Source organism: Aspergillus puulaauensis, chromosome 3 (assembly GCF_016861865.1).
Source record: "Aspergillus puulaauensis MK2 DNA, chromosome 3, nearly complete sequence".
Taxonomy (NCBI): Eukaryota; Fungi; Ascomycota; class Eurotiomycetes; order Eurotiales; family Aspergillaceae; genus Aspergillus; species Aspergillus puulaauensis.
This window is the reverse complement of record NC_054859.1, coordinates 872,145-888,742: the sequence shown is the minus strand read 5'-3', so window position 1 is coordinate 888,742 and position 16,598 is coordinate 872,145. Positions and strand designations below refer to the sequence as shown.

The 16,598-nt window shown below is 50.6% G+C and overlaps 5 protein-coding genes across 5 annotated transcripts; 3 read left to right on the top strand and 2 right to left on the bottom strand.

The window, feature by feature from the left end:
* Positions 1-3,089: 3,089 nt before the first annotated feature.
* On the bottom strand, positions 3,090-5,690 carry APUU_30367S (crossover junction endodeoxyribonuclease; the record flags this gene model as incomplete). Its single annotated transcript, XM_041701452.1, has 2 exons — positions 3,090-5,544; positions 5,677-5,690. The coding sequence occupies 2 exons, from the start codon at positions 5,688-5,690 to the stop codon at positions 3,090-3,092; spliced, it is 2,469 nt and encodes an 822-aa protein (XP_041554336.1).
* A 406-nt stretch (positions 5,691-6,096) lies between these two features.
* On the top strand, positions 6,097-7,749 carry APUU_30366A (putative actin-related protein RO7; the record flags this gene model as incomplete). Its single annotated transcript, XM_041701450.1, has 1 exon — positions 6,097-7,749. The coding sequence occupies one exon, from the start codon at positions 6,097-6,099 to the stop codon at positions 7,747-7,749; it is 1,653 nt and encodes a 550-aa protein (XP_041554335.1).
* Positions 7,750-8,028: 279 nt separating this feature from the next.
* APUU_30365S (aldose epimerase family protein) lies at positions 8,029-9,540 on the bottom strand (the record flags this gene model as incomplete). Its single annotated transcript, XM_041701449.1, has 1 exon — positions 8,029-9,540. One exon carries the CDS (start codon positions 9,538-9,540, stop codon positions 8,029-8,031), a length of 1,512 nt encoding a protein of 503 aa, XP_041554334.1.
* A 591-nt stretch (positions 9,541-10,131) lies between these two features.
* APUU_30364A (putative AT DNA binding protein) lies at positions 10,132-14,250 on the top strand (the record flags this gene model as incomplete). Its single annotated transcript, XM_041701448.1, has 1 exon — positions 10,132-14,250. One exon carries the CDS (start codon positions 10,132-10,134, stop codon positions 14,248-14,250), a length of 4,119 nt encoding a protein of 1,372 aa, XP_041554333.1.
* A 1,455-nt stretch (positions 14,251-15,705) lies between these two features.
* Positions 15,706-16,497, top strand: APUU_30363A (uncharacterized protein; the record flags this gene model as incomplete). The annotated part of the gene is made up of 2 exons (XM_041701447.1): positions 15,706-16,104; positions 16,279-16,497. The coding sequence occupies 2 exons, from the start codon at positions 15,706-15,708 to the stop codon at positions 16,495-16,497; spliced, it is 618 nt and encodes a 205-aa protein (XP_041554332.1).
* Between the last annotated feature and the right edge of the window lie 101 nt (positions 16,498-16,598).

Here is a 16,598-nt window from a genome sequence, read left to right as displayed (position 1 = left end):
GCCTTTAGAGGGGGGGATGCGGAGTGGTGTAAGGAGGACCGCGGAAGTCTCGGTCGTGGTAAAATTTTTATCGTAAAAGCGTTAAAAGAATCGGAGTAGCCGTATGAAGTCGTTAGGAGGATGGGAGGAATGGCAGGATCGGGATCGAAGAGAGGGAGGAGGGAGCAAAAGATTTTGTTAATAGCCACAAGAACACCTTTCCGTCCAATCCGGACGTCCAAGTGCTTCTTCCGTGAAAGTACTGAAGGGCAATTTCGACGCTCCTGGCAGTTGCGTCGAAAGAGGGACAAATATCGTCAAGTCAAATTGGGAGATACTCGGAGCTGCTGGACTGGGGAGCCGGGAGAAGGCTCCCCAGCGAGGAATCTACAGCTCAACGAAAGCCATGGCGGCGGGAACTCTTGACGATATCTGGTATATTGGAGAATGGGTATAGATAATATAGATTTGAATGAAGTGATGGAGACTGGACGGGACTGGATTGCTGGATGAGAAAGCAGAAGGAAAAGAAAAAGAATGAGGGGTGAAGCAACGATCGGTGTTATTATGGGAAAAGAGACCAGGGAGCAGATCCTGTACCGTACTGTCACGCCTCGATACCACACCCGCCTCGCATTCGCTGCAGTGGAGTCGTTTGCCTGCGCTGGTGGAGTCTGTACCCGTTGGTCGATTTTTACGGGCTGTGGTTGGATAGATACTGTATAAACGTGGATGGTAATTGGTGGACAGCTGTTCACCGCATTTTGTCTTTCTACTCGCAAAGGCTTTTTCTTACTTTTTCGAAGGCCGTCATAAAATTACAGAGGTATCGCAATGCAAGACTGCCAGTCTGCGACGGAACAAAGGCAACTACGTAGCTATTGCCAGGGATTGGGTGTATAGAGTGAGTCAAAAGTCTCGAGGACAGTTGACTCAAGAGGAACATGTGTTAGGTGTCTTGTGCGAAACTGCCGTAAAAGTCTGCATGTCCAGGACCTCAGGCTTACTCCAGTCGGGAGCAGTCCCATCTGGTTGGGTATAATTGCGGCTGGTGCTCGATCGTCCAGACACGTTCCAGCAATCAATCTGCCCATGACTCTCAGCAACAAGCTGATTTGCTTCGATATCAGACTAAATTCCCGGCCATGGTCGGATCGCTGGAGGTGACTCATCTGGCGAAGCTGCATGACTCTAGCTGTCTACCTCACCAGAGAAAGCTCTCTACTTCACAATCCGGATGGCGTTGAGAGGATAGTGGACACTGGTGACTGGACACTGCTGGAGACTGAGAGATCATTGACATGCAGCCAAATGCAGATCACGCCTGACGCCCAATGACAGAATCTAACCATGTGAGGGGCAGTTTCTGGACCGTGCTCTGCATACTCATCCTGTACAATTCTGATATCACCCTGGGGAAACGAGTGATGGATCAGATTCGGGATTTTGGACTGAGGACAAGCGCAGGCGACTCAAGCGGGGAGATTCTACAAAAAAAAATTGCATTGTTCAAATTCTTCAGGAGGCAGTGAGAATGTACGCAGTGGCGCTCAGCTCCCAAAGAGGAAAGAAATCACTCTTTTGAGGCGGAAGACCGAGGAAGCAAATTTTTGAGACTCGCAATGGATTGTTACTTCGCGGTACGTAGTCTAGTCTTGCTTCTGGTTTAGCGGTTTCAAACTGCAATAAAATACCACTCCATAGCGCCTCACTGCGACCGCCCGGCGCCGCCTCGGCACCCGCTCATTCACCTTTGCTCCTTGAATTCTCCTTCGCCCGGGATAATACTCGCCTCCGAAAACAGTCAGTCGTCCAAGTCCGAGTTTTCTTACCCGGTCCATTCCCCACCAAGTGGCAAGCAAGCTCCTCCGTACCAGAAAGAAAGGTGGGCAAAGCTCGCAGATTGTTATGATAGCCGCTCGTGACAAACAGGAATCACTTCCTGGCCCCTGCTCAGGGATGGCATGTCATGAAACTGCATTATTTTTGGCTCAGCCCTCCGCGCTAAAGAGCAAAATTAGGTACAATCTACATGCAACCTACTGCAAGAAACCCAGCAATGGGATTGGCTCAAAGAAGCGGTAAAGGGGACAGCTGGCTGGACCCCAGTACCTACGTTTAGCTGCAGATGGAGGTCTTTGCACAAGTCATGTCAAGCCCCGACCATGTCCCTCGATCGGTTGGCTGGGATTCTCCCCGCAGGGTAAATGCGGGCTACCTAAGGCCGACTCAAGAGCATCATCCCGACCTCAATAACGGTAATCATCGCCTTTGCCCAGTTGTAGAGATTGATAAATAAAAATGATCTTATAATAAAAACGAAACGGGGAATATATATAATAACAATGTTAACAATGCATGACTCCGATACGGGGAATCGAACCCCGAGCTGCCGCGCTCAATGCTTTCAATTTAATGAAAGGCGGCAGACAGAGCAGCGGCCTGGGTATATTTAGATAGATATCAAGATGATCTTTATGTCAAAATGAGGTCGGTAGCCACAAGATTCTTGGGCTCGTAGATGGACAGGGCGAAAGTCCTACTTCGAATTAGAACTTCATACCATGGACACCATCTGTTAACCATCTATATCCATTACCAGCGATCAATTGTGATTCCTCTTCAAAAACCGTTCTTAAGCATTTATTCTTGTCCTACAAAGTGGTGACCAATACAGCCAGTCTATACTATACTATTTCTGTAAGTCAGGATATCCTACCTGCTTTCTGGAACTCTTTGAAAACAGCCATCTTTTAGCATTCACCAGTATCCATTACCAGAGGTGTTTGATTACCAATTCTATGATGAAACTATTTTAGAGCCTTTTCGTAGTGACCTTCAAAAGTACTGGAACTCTGGGAAATGCGACGGGAAGTGTGCTTTTTGGAAACAAGGAACGCAATAAAAAGATGTACTACAGGTAATCCTTTTGCTTGATTTTATAGCCAGCCTGTCTAAAGATAGATAAGCACTAATAACGATATGCAATGCACCAACACCAGAAAATATTACCAAGTAGTAAGTCGTGTAATATCTGCAATCCCAAATCAAATATACGCTGGAAGAACATGCGCAAGAGCGCTGCAAATGTGGTAATGATGTGAGAAGGATCAAGTCAGGTCCAGAATACTGACTCGAGGAATCCGCTTCTTCTTCGTCTTCTTTTTGCCCTTGTCTGTCTCTTCGAGATCTTGAGCATGCTCATCTTCGTTCTCTTCATTTGGAGGCTCAGTATCCACGTTCCAGTATCCCCCACATACAGTGACAGATTCAATGTGAGTTGGGGTTTTCTTAGTATCGGCGAGATCGTGGTAGGCTGTTTTACTCTGCGCATCTTCTTTCGCAGATAAAACAGCATCTTCATCTTTGACACATTTCGCTCGATGTTTTGGTTGTGGGTCTTCCTCGTGAACATCCGAAATGTTTCGGTTAGGAGTGACCATTTCGGAATCGGCTTGTGGCTTCTTAGGTTTCGTCTTCGGTGATTTATTGGGCGATTTTTCTATAGTCTTTGCATCACGCGTCTCCAACTGCAGATCTAGCTGCAGAGATGCAACGGCGTTTTCAAGGTTGTCTATTTCCGACGACAATTTCCCTTTATTTAAACTTGGTGGTGTGACTGTACACGGCTGTGTGAAATGGTCATGGCAGCGTAGTTCCCTGAAGCTGGTATTTGAGTAGCTCATACGGATTCTCGGTGTCGCGGGCGGAGAATAATCCTCGTCTGCGATTTCAACTATCTCCATACCACCACCTGGGCTTAGAGCCGTACGTCGAGAATTCGTAGATCTCGTAACCGGGCGTCGTTTAACCGGGGATCCAGATAGGCTGCACGATGCAAACCGATCAACTAGATAGTCAAAGCCATCTGCACGCTGGCCAATTTTTGGAGGTGTCGACATTGTTAGTCCATACGTTCCAGGGCTTGAAAGTGGCTGGGACTTGGATGGAGATGTCGTGGAAACTGCTGCTTCGAACAGCTGCGCATTCTTGTATTCCGTCATGTCGGAGCGCCCTTTTTTGAGAGTACCATATTTCAGGATACTTCCTTGTTTCATGCCCGGATCCAGCTCTTTCCGTCTTCTGGGACCCGGTTTCCGGCTTGTCGTCTTTCTTGCTGCGGGCTGTTTTGCGGCTTGTTTTGCCTGCTGCTCCTTCTTCCAACCCTCCACGGCATCTCGGACACCCATCAAAGCCAGGGTCTCGAAAATCCACACCTTCTCGGTAGAGTAAGGATCGTACCGTTTTGGAGTTCTTTTCTTGGTTGGTGATTGTGGAACAACTCCCGTCTCGCCTTCTCCTTCTTCTTCCTCATCGCCAGAGGCTGCTGCTGTTCCTTGGGAAGGCAGTGGGGGATTTGGCTCCTCGCTCAGTAGATCCAGGCCAACAATATCAATTGGAATCATATCGAACTGAAGTTCGGACAGTCCATCCGTGTTGAAGCTCGTTCGACTTTTGTATACTTTCTGTAGGACGCGAGCATTACTGTTGGACAATCTGGGCCTGCCAAATGTCGAAGGATGTTGTCCGAGACGAAGCTTGTAGGAGACCAGAGGCTCAGCCAGGAGCCTTATTACCTTCCTCGCTCCAGAGCGATAATTCCATTCAAACGCATCAGCCGTGAATTGCCTTAGTTGCCAAACGTCCACCTCTCTGTCCCATGCATTCTGTAGGCGCCATTTCAGAGATTCAATATCTCGATCTGATGAAACAACAGGTTTCGCGTAGTATGACAAAATTGTCTGATCGGGAAACTCCTCTGGGATTCGAACAACTTTGTGCTTTGTCTGGAAATATCCGCTTTCGTTCTCCTCGAGTTCGTACTGAAGCCTTTCTCTCCATTCATTGAGTCGTGTATCGAGATCACCTCCGTCTGCCTCTAACACTTCTAGTAGGTCTTCGCCGAACCCCGCTTTCGCAATTTCCGCGGCGAGTCTACTGCCACATTTTGGAACACCCGATGGTAGATAGTCGCCTCCGCTCAGCATGGCGAATAAAATCATTCCAGAACGATCAAGAATCACGTTGGATGTGTCATCGCCACCCATTTTGTAACTAGTAACATGTGTTGCGCCACCAGAGCTGCTTCCGGGTTCTTTCGAGAAGTTCATGATAGTAAACTCCGACCCGAACATGAGTGCATCCACATCGTTACTCATGACCGCATCGACGACTCCGGCCATCTGAAGCCTGGAACATTCTGCTTCTGCTTCACCAGGGGCATCATGACGTGGAAACCGGAACAAATCGATCAAAATCTTCGAAAGCTGAATGATCGGTGCATTCCCGTAGCTCCGCCCGGATACAGCTTTTCCTCTCTTGAAGGGCGGCTTATCCTTGCCATCATAGACGAAAAGCGGGTGGATTGGTAAAGCCAATATTTTGAGCAGTCTGTAGAATAGTGTACGGAGCTCTGGGTTTTTGCCGCCGCGACCGGCTTGTACCTGGAACAGCCATATTGAGATATCAACAGCTATCCTGATAGGTCGCGATGTGCGTTCCAAATGAGTTATTGCCAGTTTAGACAAGGAAATTCGCTCCCCGTTTCCGAGTGCATTGATAAGCCTGCCGCTGTATATTAGCGATATAATTTTCAAGTATAATAGTGATGGTGAGGATATATATATTCTATGTTTTCGTCCCCACTTTAGGGGGCAGCAACCAAAAGTTGAATGAGAATGAAAAAGTTATTCTTACCCAGGAATACCCATTTAGAAAGGCTTCAAAATAAAACCAAAAGGACAAAAACGGGGGATTTCATACGGTGTGGAAGGCTACATGAGGTTGTTTTGTTGACATCAACTGCAGTCACGGGCCGACAAATATCCGGCCTTTAATCGCTCCTTCTTGGCATCACAACCAATGGCCCAGGAGTGACACTCTTACTACTATGACCGCTTTATAGCAGATTTCTCCCCTGAACTTCTTTTAAATACCATTTTCGCTACAAATTGGATATACCAAACCAAAGGGTGCGCGTTGTTGTGGGGAGCATGACTTGCTATTCCCTCACCACTCGACCCCGATCCTTCCCCGCCCTGAGCCTGAACAGCTACACCAACGCAGCTTTCTAATCTACACAACTTTTGACGAAAAACACCTGCTATCAAACTCCCAATGAGTCTACGGCATAGCCAGTCCTCAAAGTCACCACCTCGCACTCCGCAACACCAATTGCGCTCAAACAACAATTCCTTCGCGAGTACGTCCTCCGGTTCCACATACCGCGTCGAAGAAGATGCAATTATATTCGAACTCGGCGCTCGATGGCTGCGCGCCGGATTTGAGGGCGAGAGCGAACCGAAGTGCATAATAGGATTCGGACCTGAGGATTCACGGAGGGCCGGAGATTACAGGCAATGGTTGAAGGGTACACCTATTGCGGACGACACGCTACCGCTGCCGCCAGCAAAACCGGAGGACTGGTTGAGACCATACGAGTTATGGAAGATGGACCTACGAGATGTTGACATGGGACTTTTTGAGGATAAGATTGAGAGGACGTTTCGGGAAGCCTACAACAAGTACCTTTTGACGGACGCTGGCTCGGCACGACTGGTTCTTGTCCTACCGACTGTGATACCGCACCCCTTGCTGTCTTCGGTCTTGACGACGTTGTTTAATCGATGGAAGATACCCAGCATTTCATTATTGACAAGTGCTGCAATGGCCGCGACGGCAGCTGGACTGCGGTCGGCATTGGTGGTTGACATCGGTTGGGCGGAAACAGTCGTTTCCGGAGTTTACGAATACCGGGAGATTGCTACGAGGCGGAGTACAAGGGCAATGAAGTCATTATTGCAAGAGACAGGACAAATGTTGTCACAGCTTTTGGGAGGGGACTCAAAGTCAGGAGATACAATTTCAGTGGATTTTGAGTTCTGCGAGGAAGTCGCCAGTCGATTCCTGTGGTGCGAGCCTTCAGGACCGCGCGAGGATGGAAAATCATCGGATGACCCACTGGCTGACATTCAAAACAAGACCGTCTCTATACCGTCTCCGTCGAATCCTGGGTCTTTCGACATTGAGCTTCCTTTCTCTAAACTCACAGAGCCTGTTGAAAAGGTGCTTCTCGCCAAAGGAGTGGCGGACTATGACTTAGATGACGAAGAAAAGCCGATTCCGTTGGTGGTTTACAACACGCTCTTGAGTCTCCCACCGGATGCCCGGGGCATCTGCATGTCGCGCATCGTGTTTGTCGGCGGGGGGGCTAATATCGCAGGTGTTCGGCACCGGATTCTCGACGAAGTGGCTCACTTAGTCAAGCTGTACGGTTGGAGCCCCGTACGTGGCAGAGTTGTAGACAAACAAATACAGAGTCTACGGAAACTCAAGCTCTCCCAGCAGCCGGAACCGCCCTCTAACGCATCCCATAGGCAAAATAAAGCCTCATCCGATGCTGCGAACGACACCTCATATGAGTCTGATTACGAAACCGCGGATGAAGCAGAGGGAACAAATGAAGCAGAGGTAGAAATCGATCCAATCGAACAGAAACTCCTCCGCACTCGCGAAAAAGATGTCATAAACTCTTTCCATGGGACCCTTCGGGAAGTCGAGACCCTCGGACCATGGGCGGGTGCCAGCCTTGTCAGTGGCCTAAAGATCCGGGGCTTGGTGGAGATTGAGCGCGAAAAGTACCTGCAGCATGGCCTTGCGGGTGCCAGTCGAGAGTCGGAACTTGCCAATAGTCACAGAGAGGGTGTTCCTGACCGGCGCTCGCTGCGGGCTGGAGATAGATCTAGTTGGACTTTGGCGGGATGGGGGTGATGGTGTGATGTCTCATATCACCAGCCATTAGGGTGTCTTCACCCTTTGCGATTATGTTTGGATAGATGTGGTTGTTAATAGATACCCAATACTACAGTATAATCTACAGTTTGGTTGCATTCCTTATTTGGAAGCAAATAAACATATAGCATACGCCGGAAAATTTCCAATTTAAAACCAATTAATTAATTAATTAGATAACTTTCATATAGTACCTGAAAATGGGGTACATAGCTCCAGATATTTGATCCTACATTACGACGCGATTAGGCCCGGAGATTAGGCCGTTCCAAACTTATAAACAGCCAAATTAACGGCGGGTAAACCGCCCGGGCTAAAGATCTGGTTGTCAGTCTGGCCCCAACCAGGCTGGTTGATGCCATCAATCCACCCCTCGGTCTCGATAACAACGCAAGCGTTCTTGTCGAGGGTGGTGGGGCCATTGAAACCCGCGTCCTTGACGCGCTGGATCTGCGATGGCTTAACGGGGTCGGACCCGTCTTGCCCATTGCAGCTGTAGATTTGGATCGCGGGGGTGTTTGTTGTGACGTCGAGGGTGATACCTGTGTTCTTGGAGGACATGTGGACGGCTGGGATGAGCGCGTCGGCAGAGTACCCTGTTGGCCTGTCGACGATAAAGCAGTTGTCGTAGCCCGTGCAGTCGGTGCCGCAGAGGCCAACGGCGGAATCGATGTCCTTGCCGACGAGTTTCGGCGAGGTAAAGTCTGGAGAGCCATCATAGGCATCCACGGTGGAGATTTTGCCGTTGGGGATGAGGATCCCGTCTGTGGCAATGAAGCGGGAGCTGAGGGGCAGCTGGAGAGTGACGTCGTCTAGGACGTTGGCATCGCGGAAGCCGTTGAGGTTCCAGTAAATGTGGTTAGCGGCCATGATGGGGGTTGTCTCGGTTAGGGCTAGAGAGACGAGCTTGGTGGTGAGCTGTGGGGAGCCCGTAGGATTGTCATTGTCGACGGTGTATGTTGCGTGGGTGAGCACGTCGCCGGGGAAGCCTTGCAGCGCCTTGTCGTAGAAGGAGAAAGTGATCGAGGAGTTGGTCTGGGCAGTTACGGTCCAGTTGCGCTGGTCATAGCCGATGTCACCGCCGTGAAGAGTGTCGAGGCCGTCGTTCTCGTTTTTGGGGATGTGGTACTCATTGTCATCGATGGTGAAGGTGCCGTTCTTGATGCGGTTGGCATAGCGGCCGACGACTGCGCCGAAGAAATTCGTGTCGGCGCCGTATTTGGTCGTGTCGTCGTAGCCTACAACAACATCCTGAGGGGCCCCATCGCGGTCAGGAACAAGCAATGAAGTCAGACGCGCGCCATGGGGGATGAATTTGGCGGTGATATTGTTGGCGCTGATGGTGTAGACCTTGTAGGCGTCTGCGCTGGGGGGCTGAGGCGTTGAACTGGCCTGAGGCAACGCAGCGACATCCTGGGTCGAGGCCAAAAGCCCAAGGAGGAAGGCTGGCGTGGAATGCTTGAAATACATAACGTACGTTAAGAGCGCAGACACTCCGACAAAGATGTAGCAATAGAAAAGGGCGACGCGAGGAGAGAAACGCGCGGGACAGACCAGGAACCTAAGCTGCGAGGGCGAGGGCGAGGGCATTGCCGGGGAAGCTTTCTCTTTTATAGTTTCCCCGGGAATGGCCATGGACTGCTGCGCGACTGAATCGTGGATTGGGGATCGGACCAGTCCAGTGAGTCCACCAAGTGCAAGGAATGAATCTCCGGCGGATGTCACCTCATCGTGCGGAGAAAGGGCGGGGGGAACAAAGCGAATCTCCATCAATTGGTCCCAGGAGCCTCGCAGGAGAAGGATGCCTGACCAACGACGTAAGCGGCCTCCGGAAGTATACCACTCTGGGCAGTGATGTGCGCTCCGCAAATGAGATCGCGAGAGTGCAATTGCATTAACTTTGCAGCTCAGCGGGCCGTGACTGTCTGACCGTTTGGCTCTGGCCCCCAAAGACAAGCGTCGACGGTTTGCTGCGTGACTGCAGTCTAGGACTTTGAGAGTCTGAGAGTCTGAGGGTGGGATGGAGCCTATTGTCCACTGCAATCAGAATATAAGACTAATCCCAACCAGGGAAGCAGCATGGCATGACCATCATATGACCGCTGACATAATACTTTTTGTGCCTGAGGCGGCCTTGTCTCTCACCTTCCCGATCGGGAACACGTGTTTATTCCGTCTTTCGCTGCTCCAGCTAGTCTCCCCCGCTACGTGCGATAAGTCGTTGCTTGTATATTTCAATTGTTTATATTCTTCTGTCTTTTTACTTCAGGATACAGGATAATGACGTGTTTTGGATTGGCTTGTTGACGCGCTTAAACTCACTTTGGCAGGCTCATTCTCGGTCGCTCTGGTTTCCCTCGCATGCCGCATTCAATGTTCGCTTCCCATTCCACCCATAGCGAAAGTTCCTCCCCGGACATACTTGCGCCGCCTGGCGATGCCGACTACTTGATCTCTTCGCCATTCAGACCATTCCCCGGTCGTCAAAGCAGCCTCATGTCGCCCGCAAACCGCCGCATCCTCCATACCCCCGGTGCCGCGAAACGGAAACGGTCGCGCATTAGCCTCAGTCCTGCGAAGAGTGCACATTCGATTCGCTTCGACGATATTGTGCTCCCAGGCTCGCCAACAAGGAAATTGGATGGCCGACAACGCTCTGCTTCTCCCGACAAGGCAGATGCTGACGGAAATGTTAGTCCCTGGCGGATTCGCGTCACACTTGAGGCAACACAAGACGACGACCAGGAAAACCAAGGCAGCCCGTCGCGTAAACGGCCCAAGCAAAGAACAACCACTACAAAGGTCCCGCTGAAGGATAGCTCGGAGCAGACACCCAGAAGAAGAGGCCGCCCCAGAAAGTCTGGCGCCCCCGATACGACACCGGTTGCTGGGAGTCCCGGTAACACTCCAGGCCCAGCGAACAGTGAACAAAAGAGGCGCAGGGGTCGGCCAAGGAAGCATAAACCAGAATCTGATGCCGCCACTGAAAACAACGTTATCGAGAATAACGAGCAACCTGAAGGGGATGTGCAGATGATGGATCCTGCTCCGGCTGGCACGGAGCTGGAAAGACGCAGCTGGAGCCCATTGAACCTGGCTGGTGACGCGGATTCGGACGATGGGATTTACGACAATGAGCCGTTGGATATACCCTTTGAGGCCCCTGCCCATACCGAGTTCGGGGAGCCCGAACCGCCTACTGAGGATCCTAACCCGCAACCAAGTATCGAACCGACGTACGATACTCCTAATGGTGATGCGATAGACCGCTTTAATTACCGGCAGGGAGATGATGAGTTACATTCAACTCCCTCCAAAATGCCATCGCCAACCCGCGAACTTCCAACCGTATCTCCCGAGAATAGTATACATGCGGGCCATACGCCGATGCCACCCCGTACGTACCCGACACCGGCTTCAACGTCTCTGGTAGACAATGAACAGCCAGAACGCAACCGATTTTCCCGTGAACTATCCGCGAGTTCTTCCAAGCCGAGCGCATTTCGTTCTAGTGATCCTACAAACGAACACAGAGAGTTCGACTCTATCATAGAGAGTGAAGGGTTCAGTATGGTTTCGTTAGATACATTACCCTCAGCCCAACAGCATGGACTGAGAAGCAATCCGAAGCTAGCCAAGGGTGCTCTCAAGCCATTCATCGAACGGGAAACAAACGGCGTTCTGAGGCGAAAAACAACCATTCCGGAGCACCAATCCGAGGTGGCATCTCCTCCAAGCCCAAGCCCCGACCCAGCGCTGTCTCCAGAGCGACATCTTGATTCCCCTCAGCTGCGCGGCAGTATCCGGTCTTCGGCTGCAAAACGGATACCGTTTTCTCCTATACCCACCAAAGGGTTCTCCCCAGCACCCCAGCGCAAGCCTTTACTCCGCCTGGCCAAGTTAGTCAGGGCTGGAATCGCTCTCGAACGCGTTCTTAGCCACTCCAACCCCCCTTACAGCCCTGGAAATGCTGTTCCTGACTACATGGCGCCCAGACAACGGCTAGAAGTAATATTCAGTGACTTGAATCCAGAATCACAACGGGTCCTAGGCGCAGCTCTAGGACTTGGGCAAGTACTTGCAATCAGGCGAAAAATGATGGAGCTCAGGAGTCCGCAACGGCGAGCTTTGGTTGCGGAAGAACTAGAAGATGAGGATGACCATGCTGGTTTGGACTCTGAATACACCAGACGTGAAGTGTCTAGAACTCCAAATCGACAATATGATGGTGCAGCGGATCCTTCTCCAGTCTCCTCTTCCCCGGATACGGATATGAAGCAGCGATTCGCGGAGTGGCAGAGAGAAAGGGACGCAGTCAGCCGCACAATACAAATGGCGAATTCAAGTCAAGTTATCGTCATCGATAGTGATGTTGGTACGCCGAATTCCAACGCAGGCGAGAGGGATGTCGGGGACCTAACTCCTTTGGTGTCACAATGGAACAGAAAGCGCCACGCGGAGGTGCAAGATGACGATTACGATAACCAGGAGGAAGGGCATGTCTATGATGATAACCAAAATCGTCGAGAGCTAGGGCAGGAAGAAAAACAACAGCAGAGGGAGCTAGAGGAGGATGAAGGAGCCGATGTGAACCAAAGTCGGTGGATGTCAAGGTGGAACCAAGTTCACCAAGAGGAGGTGCAAGAGGATGGATACGACAATGAGGAGGAAAAGGATATCTACAATCCTCGCCAAAGTTCCCGAGAACCTAGGCAGGAAGAGGAAGAAGAAGAGGAAGAAGAAGAGGAAGAAGAAGAAGAACAGGGGGGGCTGGAAGAGGATAACTACGGCAACCAGGCACAGCGGAGTGATTATGATGATGACCAAAGTCTTTGGATGCCAAAGCGAAAAGGAGAACACCAGCGAGCAGCGGACGAGGAAAAACATGACGTCGAGAAGGGCAGAGCGGATTACGTTGCTAGCCAAAATTCCCGAACCCCCAGGCTGGACGAAGATCAACATTCGGAAGTGGTGGAAGAGGACTATGCCGATGTCGATGAGGATGATGGGTATGAGGATATTTGGCAGGTCCAGGCTAAATATGAAGGAAACTCGGGTCGAGAATCTATGCTAGAGCCTCAGGACGAAGTACAGTCAAGTCCTCAGAAAGGTGGCTCAACTCCTGCGGACCGGGGTTACAGCATGTCTTTTTCTCCGACACACTGGGTAGATGGGCAGGGAAAGGTGCCTTCCCTGGGTCAATCGCGCGTCCGTGAACTACGAGAACAGGAAGTTGATATATCTGCTCTGCTCCGTGCGGAGGACACGCCAAACCGTGCCCGTTACTATTATGGGAGGAGTAGTCCGTTGAGCTCAGCTCAAGGACATTCCCCACAACACAACATGCTATCGTCTGCGGCATCTCATCGTCAAAAACACGTGGAAAGATACGAGGATGAGCTGGGTCAACTAGAAGAAGCAGAAGAGCCAGCAGATTATCTGGACCTCAGCCCAGAGAAAGACCTAGAAGATGAGACCTTCCAAATTGATCCGACCACCAGACACGAAAGCGAGATGCAACGTTACCCGTCAGATTTTGCTGATAATGCTAGCATTTCGGATGATGCAGGCGATGAGCTACCCGTGCATGAAGAGACGTCGACGCCCAAGAATCCAGCACCTGCCAATAGAGGCGGCCAAGCAACATCCTGGTATGAAAGGATTACAAATCTCACACCCGGCTGGCTAAAGGCTCCGCTCCAAAACCCAAGTCCCCAGAATAAGCATTCAAGCCCGCCGACTAATCGGTCGAATTCGAAAGAACCAAGTCTTGAGGAGCAGTCAGAACATTCAGAACAGGAGGAGCAGGATAGGGAGCAGAATTGGAAGCAGGACAACGAGGATGAAGAAGAAGAAGAAGAGGAGGAGGAGGAGGAGGAGGAAGAGGAAGAGGAACAACAACATCATGTGCACTCTCCGGACGAAGATAACTCGAGGAAAGCCCAAAAACCGCAGCCCGATCCCCTTTCGGAATCAGAGGTTGATCAAATTTGGGCTCCTAGTCCTCAGCCCAAAGCCAAACGTACTTCAGAAACGGCGAAGAAAGAACCAAACCTAACGACGACAGAGAAGTCGCCAGAGAAATCACGGCGTCTTGCAACGTCTGGGTACTTCTCAAACGCACACTATACTCTCCTCCGACGTTTATACCGCCTCGCTAAACAATCCCCTGAGAGTTTCACTTACCACTCTAGCTCTTCTCACTCCGGGATTATCGGTGACTATATCTGGACGTCAGACAATACCTACGGGGTCCCGGTCACGGAGCTGCAGTTTGCCATCGTGTACCGATTTAGGCAGGAATTAGCCGCAGAGGACCTGAAGTCCGGAGGCACGGGATGGGTTGGCTGGACAGACGCTGATTTGCATCGCCGACTGGTCAGCGTCATCATCGGCGAGCAAATCAGAGAAGACAGGAAGAACGTCCACGATCTGAGGCCGACGCGTTCCAAGCCCAGGAGTATTATCCAGCGGGGCTGATTGCTTTGGTTTGCATTGCGGTGGGTAGGGCTTAGTGTTTATTGCATATGAAGTGACGTCCAATTTTCTTTCTTTCCTTTCTTTTTTTTTTTTTTAAGAAAATCTTTTTTCCCCTATGCAGTTTGATGTCAGGGTTCATTTAATCGGGTCGTTCCGGTGCTGGCGAACCTGGACGTGGATGGCGTTTGGCTGATTCTGATTGCCTTTTGCATAGCTGTTAGAATGTATCTTTTGTTATTTTGTCATTTCTAGCGGTTGGATGATAGGCGATTATTTTCTCTTGAAGACTTTTACCTGAGGCAACTTGGAAGGGTCCATGTTATTATTTCTTTTCTGGGGGTGGAACTTTGATTGGATGTTGGGGCTTGCATAGCAAAGTCAGCTGCCCAACTAGCTTTCCTTCTTTTTGCTTTTTCTTTCCTTTTCTGTTGCTTTCTTTCTCCCGCTGTTCATACAGAGCATTTATGAGACCAATTGCCATTGCCTTGTTTTATATTCATAACAGTCTGTTTCTACGACTGAGTATAGGGTGTGGTCAGTATGATTGATACGGAGATCAAGGCTGTATAACCCCAAGTCCGTGACGGGCTTCCTCCAAGTGCTTCAAGCATGTCACAACGTCATTGTATCTTCACCGTACCTATGCAGTACCCAGGATACAGACTAGTCTACGTATTCCCCTGCACCAGATCAACTCTCCGGCCGCCACGTTGACAACCCCTGCGGATGGGCTCCTGTCCCCGTTCCAGACCCCAGACCCGGGATCCAAAAGAGTTGCCCCCCCCCCGTGCTAAGAAGCGTGCAAGCCCTTTTCCCTCTCCGCCCTTGGCGCCTTAACTCGGGGAAGCTGGTCTCGTGCTAGACTGCTAGCGTCAGACTTGTGTTAGTGCTCCATTTTAGTCTAGACTGGGGCACTCAGAGCCTGCATCTTGCAGGTTTTCCAGGGCCAAAGCAGCCACACACAGTGGCCAGCGCTGACGAGATGAGGGGTTCTAGGCTCTAGAACCATCTTAAGGAAGAAGAACGGCGTTTCCCCGCGGCTTTACGGTGATCTCGGTTGCTGTGTGGAGACTGGAGAGAAGGGGCACATGGAGCACAGAGGGGGTTGGCGCTTTGACTTTTGCGTTTGTCGGAACGCTTGTGGCGGCAAGGATAGAGATGTAACGGTCCTACTACTGGACGGATTATCGGGCGTCGGACTGGGGAATAGGTCTATGTTGGGTATTTCTGAGGATGGGGCGGCAAACTTTCGATGGCATTGATGCGCGGAGAGGGATGGGCTGGTTGGGTATATAAGCAGGACCTCATTCGGGCTTTTTCATGTTCGTTAGACCTCATCTTTACAAATATAAATAGGCTTACCTGCGGATAGGCATACATACTTCTTTTTTACCTTGTCCTCCTCCCTCCTTACATGTCTTTCTATACTGCTCGGGTTTAGGCAAAAGAGTGAAAATGGGAGTCAGCCAACGCGTCAAGTCCAAGTATGTTTTCCGTCTTCCGATTTCGTTTCTCAAGGCAAAGCGAATGAACGTGAAAGGGAAGGATATAGACGCCGGAGAAGACCTCGACAAAGGGTTATACGCGAGTGTCCCCCACACAGTTCGGGTGCAGTATGAACCAGACGTTGAATCAGAGATTGAGTCCGATGAAGATGTCGACCTTGTCGACATTAGCTCATCTGGCTCTGCTGCTACTAGGAAGAGGAAGGGACTAGTCAGTTGGGGCGACGTCAAAGATCTGGCGAGCAATCGATGGACCATTGAGCAGGAGAAGCAGCTTGTACATGCACGAGCTGAGCTGGCTAGATGCCAGAAAGCATGGAGCTCGGAGCAGGATATTTGGCTGAAATATGTAAGTTTTCTCTCGCCCGCTGGTGCAGTTTCTTTTGTATAGACCAGACCAAATGGGAACGCAGTCGGATACACAGGTCACTGCGTCTTCTAAATCGAAATCAGATCAGCACCATCGCTCGAAATAATCCAGCAAACTAGGGGGCAAAAAGATGAAAGATACTGACAGAAACAGATTGAAGAATTAAGCGAAGAAAAGGAAGCACACGAGGAGTTTCTCAACAATCGTGCGAAACACATCGGTGACGAACAGAACCACTTTCGCAAAGCCTGGGATCGAAACCGAAGGCGCTCAGAGCAGGATCAACCGCAAGAGCGGCCGCAACGACTGACCCCGGGACAGCGAAGGGCGAGCTTGCCGGTGCGACTAGGGAAACTTAGGGGAAGAAACTAAACTGAACTGAACTGGACGATGAGCTGGGTAAGCTGTCAGCATGATAAGATGCCAAGAAGGGTGCGGAGAACGGAGATGGACTTGGTCAGTGCAGGTAGGAG